Here is a 13,904-nt window from a genome sequence, read left to right on the forward strand (position 1 = left end):
TTGACACAGAGTGCCCGAACACGAGGGCACCCCCAGCCCACAAGGAGGCCGCCAGATATTATTGGGCAGCCTCCTCAGGTGCTGAAGTGCTCGTCCACCGCTGATCTCTAACTCACAATACAAAATTACTCATAATATGGCACTGAATTCGTGATCTAAGAGGTTGTTCAGGACATGGCACATCTGCACTGATTGTAGGGATAAAGGTGTTACTGGCAAGGCCAACATTTATTGCCCACTCCTAGCTCTGAGAAGGTGGTGAACGGCCTACTTCCTCACCTGCTGTTTTGAGGCGACTGAGTGGCTTGCTGGATCTTTTGTTAAGAGTCAACCATGTTGGGAGGGGAAGGAAAACTGAGAATCTAATCCTTTTCTGTGATCTGAACCTACAGGTGACTGAGGCACTTGCCTAAAGCAAGTGTGCAAATGTGCAAATCAGGATCCTACTACAGCAATAGGACCATGATTGTATTTTAACCAGGAGGGGAGAAGTCATGGTGGCTTTCCCGATTGGATTTATGGGGCCCAAAAGCTAAGCTTGCTGGTATGATCCTTTGTGAGGATCGGGAGTTCTCCTCCAGGTCCCCACAAGGGAAATTGTGAACTCCCCTTGCCCAGATTTCCTCTTTCCACAGCACCATTCTGAAACCCCCTCTCCAACACTTACCCGGCCGACAGTGAGCAGCCCTTTCATCGACAGCCGGCAGCTTCTCCTTGCCCCTTGAACTATCAATGACTGGAATTTAATGGTGAGGCAGTGGCACTGCCCACCAGCTGAAGAGTTGGGGAGAGCTGTCCTCCACTGGGCCTGGAAGCCACGCTGTTATTTTGGGAGGCCCAATGCCCTTAATTGGCTTCAGTCAGTGCTCCCACCCCTCTGAGGTAGGATATCCCGCCTCCAAGATGGCCAATCGGAGGGCCGGCAGCTCTTACATCCCAGTAGCGCCACCGGAAGCGCTGGGACTGCGCCCAGCAAGAAGAGGATATGGATTCCGGCCTGGGAACAGGTAAGTGGGGGTCGGGCCTCACCGGAGACAATCAGCTAGGCCCCAACAAGGTTGGGGGAAGGTCGGAGTCTAGGGCAGGGTGGTTGTTTTGAGAAGTGGGAGGCCACCTGTGCTGTTGGGAGGGGGCCCTCCCTTGACACAGAGTGCCCGAACACGAGGGCTCCCCCAGCCCACAAGGAGGCCGCCAGATATCATTGGGCAGCCTCCTCAGGTGCTGAAGTGCTCGTCCACCGCTAATAAAATACCAGCTGTGGAGGGAAGAGGCCTTTAAGTGGCAATTAATTGGCCACTTAAGGGCCTCAATTGGCCTAAGGATGAGTGGCCATTTGCCACCTCCTCCACTGCTGGTCAAATTGCAGTGGCGAAGCGTAGGCAATGGGGACATTTCACCCCACCACACCCCCCCCCCCCCACCACACGATTTTACAACACCCCCTCCTTCCTCCTTCAATCCCACTCCTTGGGGGGGTGGGGTGTGGGGGGTTAAATTCCATACAATATTTCTAAATCAGGCCTGGCAGTGAAAATTACTAAAGGACTTCTATGGCTGACAGACGGGAAAGCTACTCGCTGGAGCATTGTTCCGCTGGGAATACAGGAAAATAAGTTCTGGTTTCCTTTCTACTGCAGGGTGAGATATAAAAAAATTATCCTTTCACGTGAATGAGTAAATGGCTCGGGGGAAGGATTAAAACTGCTTTTTAACTTTGCTGTTTAGGGTACTGGTTTTGAGCATTATGGGGAAATGGTGGACTATGACAGTGCTGAGCGCTGAGGGTGTTTCAGATTTGGGTGCAACAACCCAACAGCTTCATGGTTTGTCACCAGCTTTTTATTCCCAGGTTTTTTTTTACCTAATTCCATTTTAACGTTTTATTTTTAAGTGCTCCAGGTTAAAATTGTCCTTCATTATTTCCAACAGTGCTCTGTCTATTTGTCTTAAAGTGAAGTGTGTGTCTCCTAAAGACTGAGATAGAAGACACTTGCTGTAAACAGTTGCCAGTCCTAATCCTAAAATGTGGAGTAAAATTATGCGATGAGTGCAAATAGAAACTAAATGCAATTTAAGTGGAATTTCTGAAAGTGCCCATTTTACCATCGTGAAGCTGACATAGATATGTGCTGTGATCTTCCTGAAAGATCAGTACATTGGGGATTCGTGTTGACTGAAGCAGGGTGAATTGAACTGCTTGCAGCTTCAGATGATGTAGAATCAGGATCTCAGCTCTTATTCTCGATATTTTGTGTTGGTACCACACAGCACTCCTGAAGATTCATCCAACATGTAGCTGCACTCAGGCCTGAAGGTCCGAGGTTTGATCCCCAGTCTACGTTGGATTAACTGATCTCGACCAATCCGGAGATAAGGGAGCCCTAGGTTCTGCCTTGGCGCCTGTGGGCTTTGGGAGTGGAATATCAATCAGGCTCTCTTGCTCTTGTTAGTCATCCACTCCTCTCTACGAGAAGTGGCATCAAGGTGGATGCTGGGTGCCAAGAGGATTGGACTCAGCTGTGATGTCCATTGTGGAAAAGCCACTGATTTTTGCTCGTAACATCAGGCACTTGTCCAAGGTACCTAAGGGGTCCTAGTAGATGTGGTGGAACAGTACCCAGCAATAGCCAAACCTTCAAAAGGGAAAAGAGAGGTCAGAAAAATTGATTTACAAACAAAAGCTTCAGTGCGCCACATTTCTTTATTTTAAACGTATTTACTTCCTCTTTATTGTCTTCCTGCACCATCATTAATTGAGGGAACAAATAGTCACACTACTCCCAAGCATCGGCCAAAGGTCAATCTGAGACCAGTGGTCAGTTACAACAGCCCAGGATGAGTCACTGACCACTACTCACTTGGTTTCTGTTAACCAGTAGCTGGTCTTCTCCTCACAATGGCGTGACTGAGATAGTTGAATATACTTAAGGCTCAGATGGGCAGATTTTTAGTCTCTCAGGGAATGAAGGGATATGGGGAGCGAGTGGGAAAGTGGAGTTGAGGCTAAAGATCAACCATACTCTTACTGAATGGCGGAGCAGGCCATATGGTCTACTCCTGCTCCTATTTCTTATGTTCTTATGTTCAGACATTCCTCACATAGGAATTGCAGGAACAAGAAGAGGCCATTCAGCCCCTCGAGCCTGCTCTGCTACTTAATTAGATCATGACTGATCTGTACTTCAACTCGTTACCCACCTATGTTCCATATCCCTTGATACCTTCATCTCAAAGTAATCCGCCTCTCTCAGTCTTAAAAGCTCCAATTGATCCCCAGCATTCCCAGCCTTTTTGGGGAGAGAATTCCAGATTTCCACTACCCTTTGTGTGAAAAAAATGCTTCAGGATTCCACATTTGACGAGCCAACTTCCTTACCTCTATTGATTGCAAGGAATGGATTATGTGGCAACTGTGTGGCAATGCACTTTTAATGATAATGCAATGTTTTGTGTCCATTATGTCTGGTATTTTTAATTTGTTAAAAGCAAAGGAAAGCTGGTGGACCCGAGATGCAGGCTGCTAAACAACTGCTTTCATTAGGTTTGCAGGGAGTTTCAGCGTGGAAATTGCACTCGGGGTGAAAACGATTGCCGCTACGCACACCCGCTGGAAATGGCAATGATTGATTCGAATGAAAATACGGTCACAGTTTGTATGGATTATATCAAGGGTCGCTGCTCACGGGAGAAGTGCAAGTACTTTCACCCACCCGCACATCTGCAAGCCAAAATAAAGGCCGCTCAGCACCAGGTGAATCAGACTGCAGCCGCTGCCATGGTAGGTAAACTGGACACAAAGGGCAGAGCTCCTCCCTCTTTCTACTCGCACAATGATGCCACTGTTTAAAATGCTACAGATCATTTGCGATCTGTCCTGTTAATTGAAATGACTAATAGTGTTCACTATGCTTGTGCTCAGTGATTGTGTTTAAAATGTGTGCGAAAGGGTGGGGGTTTTTTTCACCTGGCCCAGACCCTACAATGTTGGGAGCACATATTGGAGGGAATCACACTCGTGTGTGTGGGCAGCATCCCGACACATGAGCCCTCTGCAGGGAGAGTGTAGTCAGAACCTTTGACCCCCCCACCCCCCACAATGTGAGTCACTGAATGTGTTTTCAAGTGCAGAATAGTAGTTGCATGGCCTGTAAACTACAGCTGGCGGTCTTAGCCGGTGAAGGAATGACACCTGGCGAGTGACTAGATGCCATCAGCAGCCATTAAGTTGTTTTTTTTTTACACTGCTGCTCCATTACAGAGAACTTAGCCTAGAAGTTTCAATGGATCAGGAATAGCCAACAGCCCCCTCAACCCAGACCTTGGGGTCAAAGTGGCATTAGCCTATTTTGGCTGAGAACCTGTGCATTTGATCTGGCACTATGGGTCCACCCATCTCTGCAGGAAGGGAGGAGGGATGCTGCTAAAGCACTGTGCCATCGATAGCCATGTGGAAACAGGCCTTTGGTAGGCAGTGAGCCTCACTTCAACTGGGCTCAGGCTCCTGCCATGATAGCACGCCCTCTTTGAGTTAGGGGAAAGTGAAGAGGAAACATGTGGAATAATGGTCACCCCTCCATTCCTGCCTCTTTCTGTGATGCCCACACGGAAGGTGGGCGGGCAGTAGAGGTACCCTGCCCCCATGTGAAGTGCCTGCCCCATGTGATATACGTCACCCCCATGCAAAGTGTCCCATCCCATGCAAAGTGCCCATTCATATGTGAAGTGACCTACCACCACATGAAGTTCCCCACCCCCACGCAAGGTTCCCCGCCCCAAGCAAAGTGCCCCACCCCACTTGTTGGAAAATGGGCGCCGAGCCCATGGAAGTCTCCAGTACCTCTCCCCAAACCATTCGGCAACATGTGAATTTTCTGCTCTTTCTCCGCTCGGAGCCCAGGAATTTTGGTGCTAAAATAATGGTTAATGCCACCTGAGGTAACCTTGTGGCTGAATATAACTTACACTAATATGTTGGTAACACCATCAGCACATTTTGGGGTCTTTCATATGTTAACTGATTTTTGGCAAGGGGAGGGACTTCCTGTTTTGCACCTGGGGTTAGCCCTCCCTACCCTTGTTCAGCTTTGTGCTCCTCCCCAGTCATTGCCTTCCCTGTTCACAGCCCTTTAATCAGTTTGCCCACTATGCAGCTTAGCTTTAGACAACTGGCCATTGCATATTGTTGTTCTTTGAGGGAGGGGGAGAATATTCTTTGAGGTTGTGGTTTGAATGTTGTTCCTTGACGGAGGGGGCAGAATGTTGTTATTTGAGGGAGGATAATGAGAAGTAAATTGATTAAACCATAAAGAGAGTCAAAGATTATAGCTGAAGGACGGGTTAGGGTTAGGGTGTGTGGTCCAAATTAATGTTCTTTATACAGATGGACTGAGGAAATTGAATGGATTGCAGGCGCAAATTCAACCTGTAGGGTTTGACATGGTAGCCATTACTGAGTCAGGACTGCAAGGCAGGCAGGGGACTATACATACCAGGTTATACGTTCTACAATAAAGATAGGGAAAGTGGTAGATGGGGAGTTGTAGCCTTAGTGATTGAGGAGGAAATCACTTCTATGATGAGAGGATATAAGGAGAGGTAAGTTGGCAGTTCAGATTTTATGGGTGGAATTAAGAAATAGAAAAGGACTGTAGTGGGAGTTATGTATAGGCTCCTGGTAGCAGCTGTGAAGTGGTAGATTGTATAAATATCGAAATTAGACAAGCATGTAGTAAAGGCAGAGTGATTTAACTGTGGGATTTTAACTTTAATATAGTCAGAAAGGTAGTGAATTTGTAAGTGTGCTTGAGTTTTCTGCAATGATATGTCCTAGAACCAACAAACGGGTATGTCATATTTGATTTAGTAATGAGAAATGAGCCAGATTTAGCTAAAAGCCTAATGGTATGTGTATCATAATATGATCAAATTTATGTAGTGTTTGAAAGTGAGAAACATGAAACAGCTACAAGGTTTCTAGATTTAGGTAAGGCTGTGACTTCAATGGGATGAGACCGAAACTGTCCACAGTAAACTGGCCAAATCTGATAATGGGTAAAATGACAGAAGGTCAGTGGGAGTTGTTCAAAAGTAATTTAATATGATACAGAATCAGTTTTATACCCCGACGGGGCAAGAACTCTACTTGTCAAAAAATAAAAGCCATGGATGACTAAAATGCTAAGAGGCAACATGATACTCAAAGAAAAAGCATTCAAAATGTATGAAATAGCACAAATCCAGCAAATGCGAAAGATACAAAGAACAACAAAAGCTGACAAAAGAGCTACAAAAAGGGAGTGTGAAATGAAACTTGCAAGAGATATCAAAATCAACACAAATTTGTACAATCACATCAGGAATAAGTGGGTGTTCAGGAGGAATATGGGCCCCTTGAAAACTGACAATAGTGATGTTGTCAATGAAAATAAGGAAATGGTGGACATGCTGAATGATTACTTTGCATCAGTATTTATAGTAGAGGAAGTGGCCAGCATACTGCAAATCCCTAGCAAACTCGTATTGAATCAGGGACATGGACTCAACAAAATTAACGTAGGCAAAATAACATTAATGAAGAAAATAAAGGCACTAACGAGTCACAACTACTGAGGACCAGATGGTTTCCATCACAGAGTTTTAAAGGAAGTGGGTGAGAACATTGCAGCTGCCCTAAATATAACCTTCCAAAGTTCTGTTGATTTGGGAACCGTCACTTTAGATTGGAAAATTGCAGTCACTCCACTATTTAAGGAAGTTAAGAAAGATGAGAAAACCAGGAAATTTTAGACCGGTTAGCCTAGCATCCATTGTTAAGAAATTACTAGAGCCTATAATTAAGGATAGGATGATAGAACACCTTGAAAATTGTCAGCTGATCAGGGGAGGGTTAGAATGTTGTTCCCAGGGCCTGATGGGATCTACCCTAGAATACTGAGGGAGGCAAGGGAGGAAATTGCTGGGGCCTTGACAGAAATCTTTGCATCCTCATTGGATACGGGTGAGGTCCCAGAGGACTGGAGAAAAGCCAATGTTGTTCCTTTGTTTAAGAAGGGTGGCAAGGATAATCCAGGAAATTATAGGCCGGTGAGCCTTACGTCAGTGGTAGGGAAACTATTAGAGAGGATTATTCGGGACAGGATTTACTCCCATTTGGAAACAAACAAACTTATTAGCGAGAGACAGCATGGTTTTGTGAAGGGGAGGTCGTGTCTTACTAATTTGATTGAGTTTTTTGAGGAAGTGACGAAGATGATTGATGAAGGAAGGGCAGTGGATGTTATCTATATGGACTTTAGTAAAGCCTTTGACAAGGTCCCGCATGGCAGACTGGTACAGAAGGTGATCCCACACGGGATCAGAGGTGAGCTGGCAAGATGGATACAGAACTGGCTCGGTCATAGAAGACAGAGGGTATCAGTGGATGGGTGTTTTTCTGAATGGAGGGATGTGACTAGTGGTGTTCCGCAGGGATCAGTGCTGGGACCTTTGCTGTTTGTGGTATATATAAATGATTTGGAGGAAAATGTAGCTGGTCTGATTAGTAAGTTTGCAGACGACACAAAGGTTGGTGGGGTTACGGATAGTGATGAGGATTGTCAGAGGATACAGCAGGATATAGATCGGTTGGAGACTTGGGCGCAGAAATGGCAGATGGAGTTTAATCCGGACAAATGTGAGGTAATGCATTTTGGAAGATCTAATACAGGTGGGAGGTATACAGTAAATGGCAGAACCCTTAGGAGTATTGACAGGCAGAGAGATCTGGGCGTACAGGTCCACAGGTCACTGAAAGTGCCAACGCAGGTGGATAAGGTAGTCAAGAAGGCATACGGCATGCTTGTCTTCATCGGTCGGGGCATAGAGTATAAAAATTGGCAAGTCATGTTGCAGCTGTACAGAACCTTAGTTAGGCCACTCTTAGAATATTGCATGCAATTCTGGTCGCCACACTACCAGAAGGATGTGGAGGCTTTGGAGAGGGTACAGAGGAAGTTTACCAGGTTGTTGCCTGGTCTGGAGGACATTAGCTATGAGGAGAGGTTGGAAAAACTCGGATTGTTTTCACTGGAGCGACGGAGGTGGAGGGGCGACATTATAGAGGTTTACAAAGTTATGAGTGGCATGGACAGAGTGGATAGTCAGAAGCTTTTTCCCAGGGTGGAAGAGTCAGTTACTAGGGGACATAGGTTTAAGGTGCGAGAGGCAAAGTTTAGAGGGGATGTGCGAGGCAAGTTTTTTACACAGAGGGTGGTGAGTGCCTGGAACTTGCTGCCAGGGGAGGTGGTGGAAGCGGATACGATAGCGACGTTTAAGAGACATCTTGACAAATACATAAATAGGAAGGGAATAGAGGGATATGGGCCCCGGAAGTGCAGAAGGTTTTAGTTTAGGCAGGCATCAAGATCAGCGTAGGCTTGGAGGGCCGAATGGCCTGTTCCTGTGCTGTCCTGTTCTTTGTTCTTTGTTCTTTGTTCTCTGGGGGAGGGGGTGGAATGTTTGTTTTCGATGGAGGGGTGCAAGGTTGGCCCAGCTGCATCACGCTTTCATAGATATGGAGAAGCTTTTTGCTATGGAATTATAAGGAGAACACTGCTGAAGTGAGAACCCAAGGAGGCTTGTCCCATTCATTCAGAGTAGATGTTGGTAAAACTCTTGTTAGGTTTTTAAAAATTCTGCCTTGATGGTGAAATGTTTCGATCATAAGGCTCCTCTGCACCCTAAGTTTTTAAGTTTATGTGTTGCATTTTAGCTTTCTTTTAACAAAATAATTAGTTTTCCCCTTAGTGATTACAAACATTTATGTGACACTCACTTGCGTTCGAGAGCAAGGTGTCTGTTTGTAATTATATTGCTGAACAATAACAGTAGTAAACACCTTTTGTTATGCATGCTTGTTCTTTTTAATATGTTGTATAATGCATTCAGATTGTTTTTTCTCCCCCTCTTCACCTACCCTTAATGCATTGTTGCCCCTATGACGCACCTCTGCTTGCTGTTTATGTTAATGCGCTTGAACCCCATTGGCCCATTGCCATCCATGTGCTCGCTGCCTGCTAATTAAGACTCAGCCAGCTGTCAGATCAATGAAGCGATCCCTCGACGCAACCTTTGACCTGGTACTTGCACCTTTCACCTTCTTGCTTTGCATGTAGCTTTTTTTTAATTTTGTAAATATAACGTTAGACTGCATGAGTGCTTTTCATTCATTTGGTACCATAATTAACCCTTAGGACACTGCCATTGCATATTGACCTGTTTTGGAATGTACTTTGGTGGTGCAAATTCATGCTTTGTAACTCCTAAGGGTTTGGCATAGCAACAAAAGATATAGCCACAGTGAAACCTGTTTCTAAAGCCCTATGAACCCAGTAAAACACATTTGTGAACATTTATGGGAAGGTACTGTGCCCCACAGTGCCCAGGATGTAGTATTTTATTTATTCCCTTCTGACTTGCATTGGAGCAGCACAAGCAAAAATCTTTCAAAATACAAACCTAAGTAGTCTCCAGGGGAAAGAAAGAGCACAGAGAATAAAGATAATTCTGATCGGGCAGTTAATGCTGCATCTAAAACAGGTTTGACTGTCTTGAAGTGATTTTGGCAATGAAAGGTGGCATCCTGTTACTTGTATACATGCAAGCCCCATCACTGCCTTAATAAATAAAATTGACAGATAACCTTCTAAAATCCAAACATTGCAGAGTATTGTATTAACAGTACTGGAATGCACTGTCTGATAGGATGGTGGAAGCAGATGCAATAGTAACTTTCAAAAGGGAATTGGATAAAGACTTGAAAAGGAAAACAAATATGGGGCTATGGAGAAGGGGCAGGGGACTGGGACTAATTGGATAGCTCTTTCAAAGAGCTGGCACAGGTTTGATGGGTTGAATGGCCTACTTTTGTGCTATGTGATTCCACTGAGCAGCCTTCTGAAACACCAAACTGCCCCAATTAACAAGGAATGATCAAACCTTCGCTAAAGGGTGAAATGTTCATTGTAGAATTTCACATGCAGCTTGTGTGTCTATATCACATTAAATGAAAGCTAGCAGGGAACAAGAGTGACATTTACCAAGCTGAATCCCACAACTCTAGCTGCCAGGTATCCATTATGCTACAGTTAACAGGACAATTTAAATAGAGGCATCTTTATATACCTCAGCTGCCACTGTGCCATAATCACTTGTGTTATTTGGGCAAGCTAGCTGCAGTTTCTCAGTCTCTGGATGCTGCAGTTTACAGCAAGCATTTATGTTGTCGCTTTACTTGCTTCTTTCCGCTTGTAGGCACTTTGCAGGGTTCCCGTTAATGTGAAACTTGAATTTGATTTCACGTCATTCGACTTTTCAGAGGATGTTAACATTTACAGGGCTATTGCTCATGAGGTGGGGGAGCAGTGGAAATAAACTTACAATCTACAATCAACATTCTGAAAGCTACTTGTATCAAATTGAAACAAAAATTCTGCACATGGTTCATATGCATTTACTGCAGGACAATATAGTGCAAAGTCAAGAGTTTTTGAAAAAATCATTTTTGTGAAATGAGCCTCGAGACTTTTCAAGTCCCCAGGACTTTATAAAACCCTAGCGAGAACCCTGGCTATGTAACCTTTATTTATTATATTGCATATGTTTTAGATCTGCAGAGAATTCATTCTTCTTTCATTTCATCAATGTGCAGCCTGTCCGAACTCTCTCACTTTAAGCTTGATTATCGATGTCCTATGTTTTAAGTCAAACACTGTTAAGTGGCTGTGCAGCTCCTGACTCTCAAAACTGCCTCTCATGCTTCTCGCACTTGTATACTGTTCACAATGCCTCGCAGCTATAGTCTGCTTCAGCTGCTGCTTTGCTTTAGCTATTACTAGTCGCAGGAGAATGGCAGGTCAGTCTTTGGTGTGTGTGTGTATTGTTTTGTGCATGCGTCATTTATTTTCTACTTGTCTTAATCAATCCCTCATCCATAGGCCCTCCAGCCTGGTGCCCTCCAACCTTTACCAAAGAGGCCAGCACTTGAAAAAACCAATGGTGCCACCACAGTGTTTAACCCCAGTGTTTTCCACTACCAACAGGCTCTAGCTAATATGCAGCTGCAACAACCAACATTCATACCAACAGGTTAGTCCATTATCACTTGTGCTCTTCATGCACTCTTTCATTTTGGTATTGGAAGTCACAGGGCTGTACTGTTGGAGTCACTCGAGGAATGGGCAAGGGTTCATTTGCTTCATGTCAGACAGGTTTCATGCTTAAAGGAGCCACTCTTGTTTCTCATTTTTTGTAATTTAAAATATTTCACATCCCTCTGACTAAATGTTTTAAAAATTATATATCCGTAGGAAAAAAACAATGCAATTATTGAAGTGAATCACACTGCCAGTTTGGTTTTCCAGTGTCAGGTGTTGTGACAAACCCAATAGAGAGCCTGGTGTTTGGTGGAGTGGATTGGGTTCTCAGCAGGGGCAGTGCACACAGTGTCACATTGGCAAAGCTTTATTTTGGCACTATTACAAGGGGCACTGCAGAAAACACAGTTGATATTTTAGAACTCAGGACCTTCCTGGGCTTGGGAAAGGGAGGGAGGGGATTGCTGCTCCTGTCCAGCGACTCCTTTTTGGGATGTGTGCATTAGGAAACAATGGTCTGGATGCAGCTACAGAGTGCCAACACTCACAAACTTGGCTTGCCCACACAGAATGGCCACATGGCTGAGTTACCAAAGAGTGCCCACATCCCTTGGACTGTAGCTCACCAGAGGAGAGCAGAATTTGTTTTTAGAAATGATGGGGTGGTTCCTTTAGAATTTACATTCATCGATGTTCGGACATTGCTGCATAACCTTCAATAAATGTGCTGGATCAGTGAAAACAATTATGCAGCTGTGTTTTGAACATAATGTGAAGCTTGCCTTCCAAGTACAATTTGTGCTGGTTTTATTATTCTAAGGCGGGTGAAATTGGACTTGGCCTGGGACACATGTCAGATGATAATGTATCAGTTGCCCTTTAAGCACCCTGTCTGATATTCGATTCCCTCTGTTTTGCACCCTGTCCAAGTCCAATTTCACCCCTAAATGTCCTTAGTGAGGCAGCATGAATGTTGTAGCTGTGAATTAAGATACAGTTTATAAGAACAGAGAGGTAACCAATTCTTGCATCTTCTGGCTGGGAGGCAATGCATTTTATCTTGGCATTTACTATTGTATCAATTCACGCTTCTCATCATTTCTCAGTGAATTATTATCATTGCATAGTTTTAACTCCTCATAAAAAAACTAAACTCTCACTTTGCATGTGCTGAGGTAATCAATGAAAGTGTCTCAACTGGCCATAATCTGTTTCATACAGTATGTGGGTGAACACTAACTGTTTCTAATCAATGTTCCTTTTTTTGTTTATCCTTTCAACGCTTCACTGCATGATCTGCAGGCTCAGTGTTGTGCATGACCCCCACTGCAAGTGTTGGTAAGGTTGCAGCTTTATCTCTCTCAAATGTTTTGACCTTACTTTATCTTCCTCACGTTTTCAAAACTTCACTGTGTTTGTGTTAGGAACGTCCAGTCAATATTTCAGTTCACAGTTTTCTCCACGGCTAGCCAGTTACAGCAAGCTGTCAGGATATTAAACAAACTCTACAGAATCTCTTTCGGTTAGACCCAGAAGACTTACAATTCTGGGATGCCGAGCTTCCAGTGTGGAGCCTTGCTTGCCAGGAGCACTGGTCTAAGAATCGAAGGCATGTTCCACCTGCAGCCCTCTCTCACCTGTGCTCCTTGCAAGTGTAGCTCATGCAGTATGTAGAATCACATCAATAACCTCACTTAATTATAGCTTAACAACAGCAGCAGCCATAGGTGAAGTTAAAGTTTAAGAATAATGAAGGAGGCTTTAGGAGTAGCTAAATCCAAGCAGAGGGCTAAAAGGGTTAAAGTTGGAGGACTGATTGCATAGGCTAGTCTTGTATTTCCTTGAGTAGCGAAGCTCGAGGGGCAATCTAATCAAGGTGTTTAAGAAGATTAAAGGATTTAACAATGGGAAACTATTTTCTCGAGTCGGGGAGTCTAGAACAAGGGGGCATAACCTTAAAATTAAAGCTCGACAGTTCGGGGATGAGGTCAGGAATCACTTCTTCACACAAAAGATGGTGGAAACCTACCCTTTGTGTGGTTTTATCCTGGTGAATCTGTGCTGCACTCTCTCCAAGGCCAGTACATCCTTCCTGAGGTGTAGTGCCCAGAACTGCATGCCGCACACTAAATGGGGTCTAAACAGAGCTTTATATAACTGGAGCATAACTATAAAGTAAGTACTTAGCAAATACTAAATGGGCTCTGTTGAACACACCTGACACCTGTCACTGTCAGGCATGACAAAGGACATCTTTATTGAATCCTGTTTTATCAATGTTTTTTATGAATTTAAAAACCTTGAGCTCTTTCATAACTGTTGACAAGCACAAAATAACAGATCACAGCTTGGCTATACAGTCCTTGCTGCTCTTTTCTAATCCTTGCTTGTGGAAATTTAACTGTAAAAGAGTCTGTAATACAGCCAATGCTGTAACTGTCATAGCCTCCAGTAAACCCTCACTGGATAGGGCCCTTGTGCAGCACAATTTTGGGTCTGTTGCCCATTGTATTTTGTCCCTTGTGCAGGTCCTAACTCAAGTCTAACACATGAGATTCTTGAGCCACTTATTAGGGAAGATGTGGTTTTCTGTTGTCTTACTCACAGATTTTACTTTCTCCTAGGTGGGCTTTAAAAAGCCTCACCTACACTTAATAATAGATGGGAATGACCCTCATCTAGTATCCTTCAATGTGGTTGTGGGAAGTGGGGCTCAAACTTTTCACCTTCTGACTCAGAAGCAGGAATGCTACCACTAAACCAAAGGTCCAC

The 13,904-nt window shown here is 44.3% G+C and overlaps 1 protein-coding gene across 6 annotated transcripts in view; it reads left to right on the top strand.

Moving 5' to 3' along the window:
* LOC137377798 (muscleblind-like protein 3) overlaps nt 1-13,904 on the top strand; it is a 333,150-nt gene that overhangs the window by 280,331 nt on the left and 38,915 nt on the right. For 5 of the 6 annotated variants that reach the window (XM_068047866.1, XM_068047863.1, XM_068047862.1 and 2 more), the window contains exons 5-7: nt 3,542-3,778; nt 10,974-11,124; nt 12,435-12,470. In XM_068047866.1, coding sequence (XP_067903967.1) covers nt 3,542-3,778; nt 10,974-11,124; nt 12,435-12,470 — 424 coding nt within the window. The remainder of the gene's footprint in view (nt 1-3,541; nt 3,779-10,973; nt 11,125-12,434; nt 12,471-13,904) is intronic. The other variant, XM_068047867.1, reaches the window with a different exon arrangement.

This window comes from Heterodontus francisci, chromosome 15, assembly GCF_036365525.1.
Source record: "Heterodontus francisci isolate sHetFra1 chromosome 15, sHetFra1.hap1, whole genome shotgun sequence".
Lineage (NCBI taxonomy): Eukaryota > Metazoa > Chordata > Chondrichthyes > Heterodontiformes > Heterodontidae > Heterodontus > Heterodontus francisci.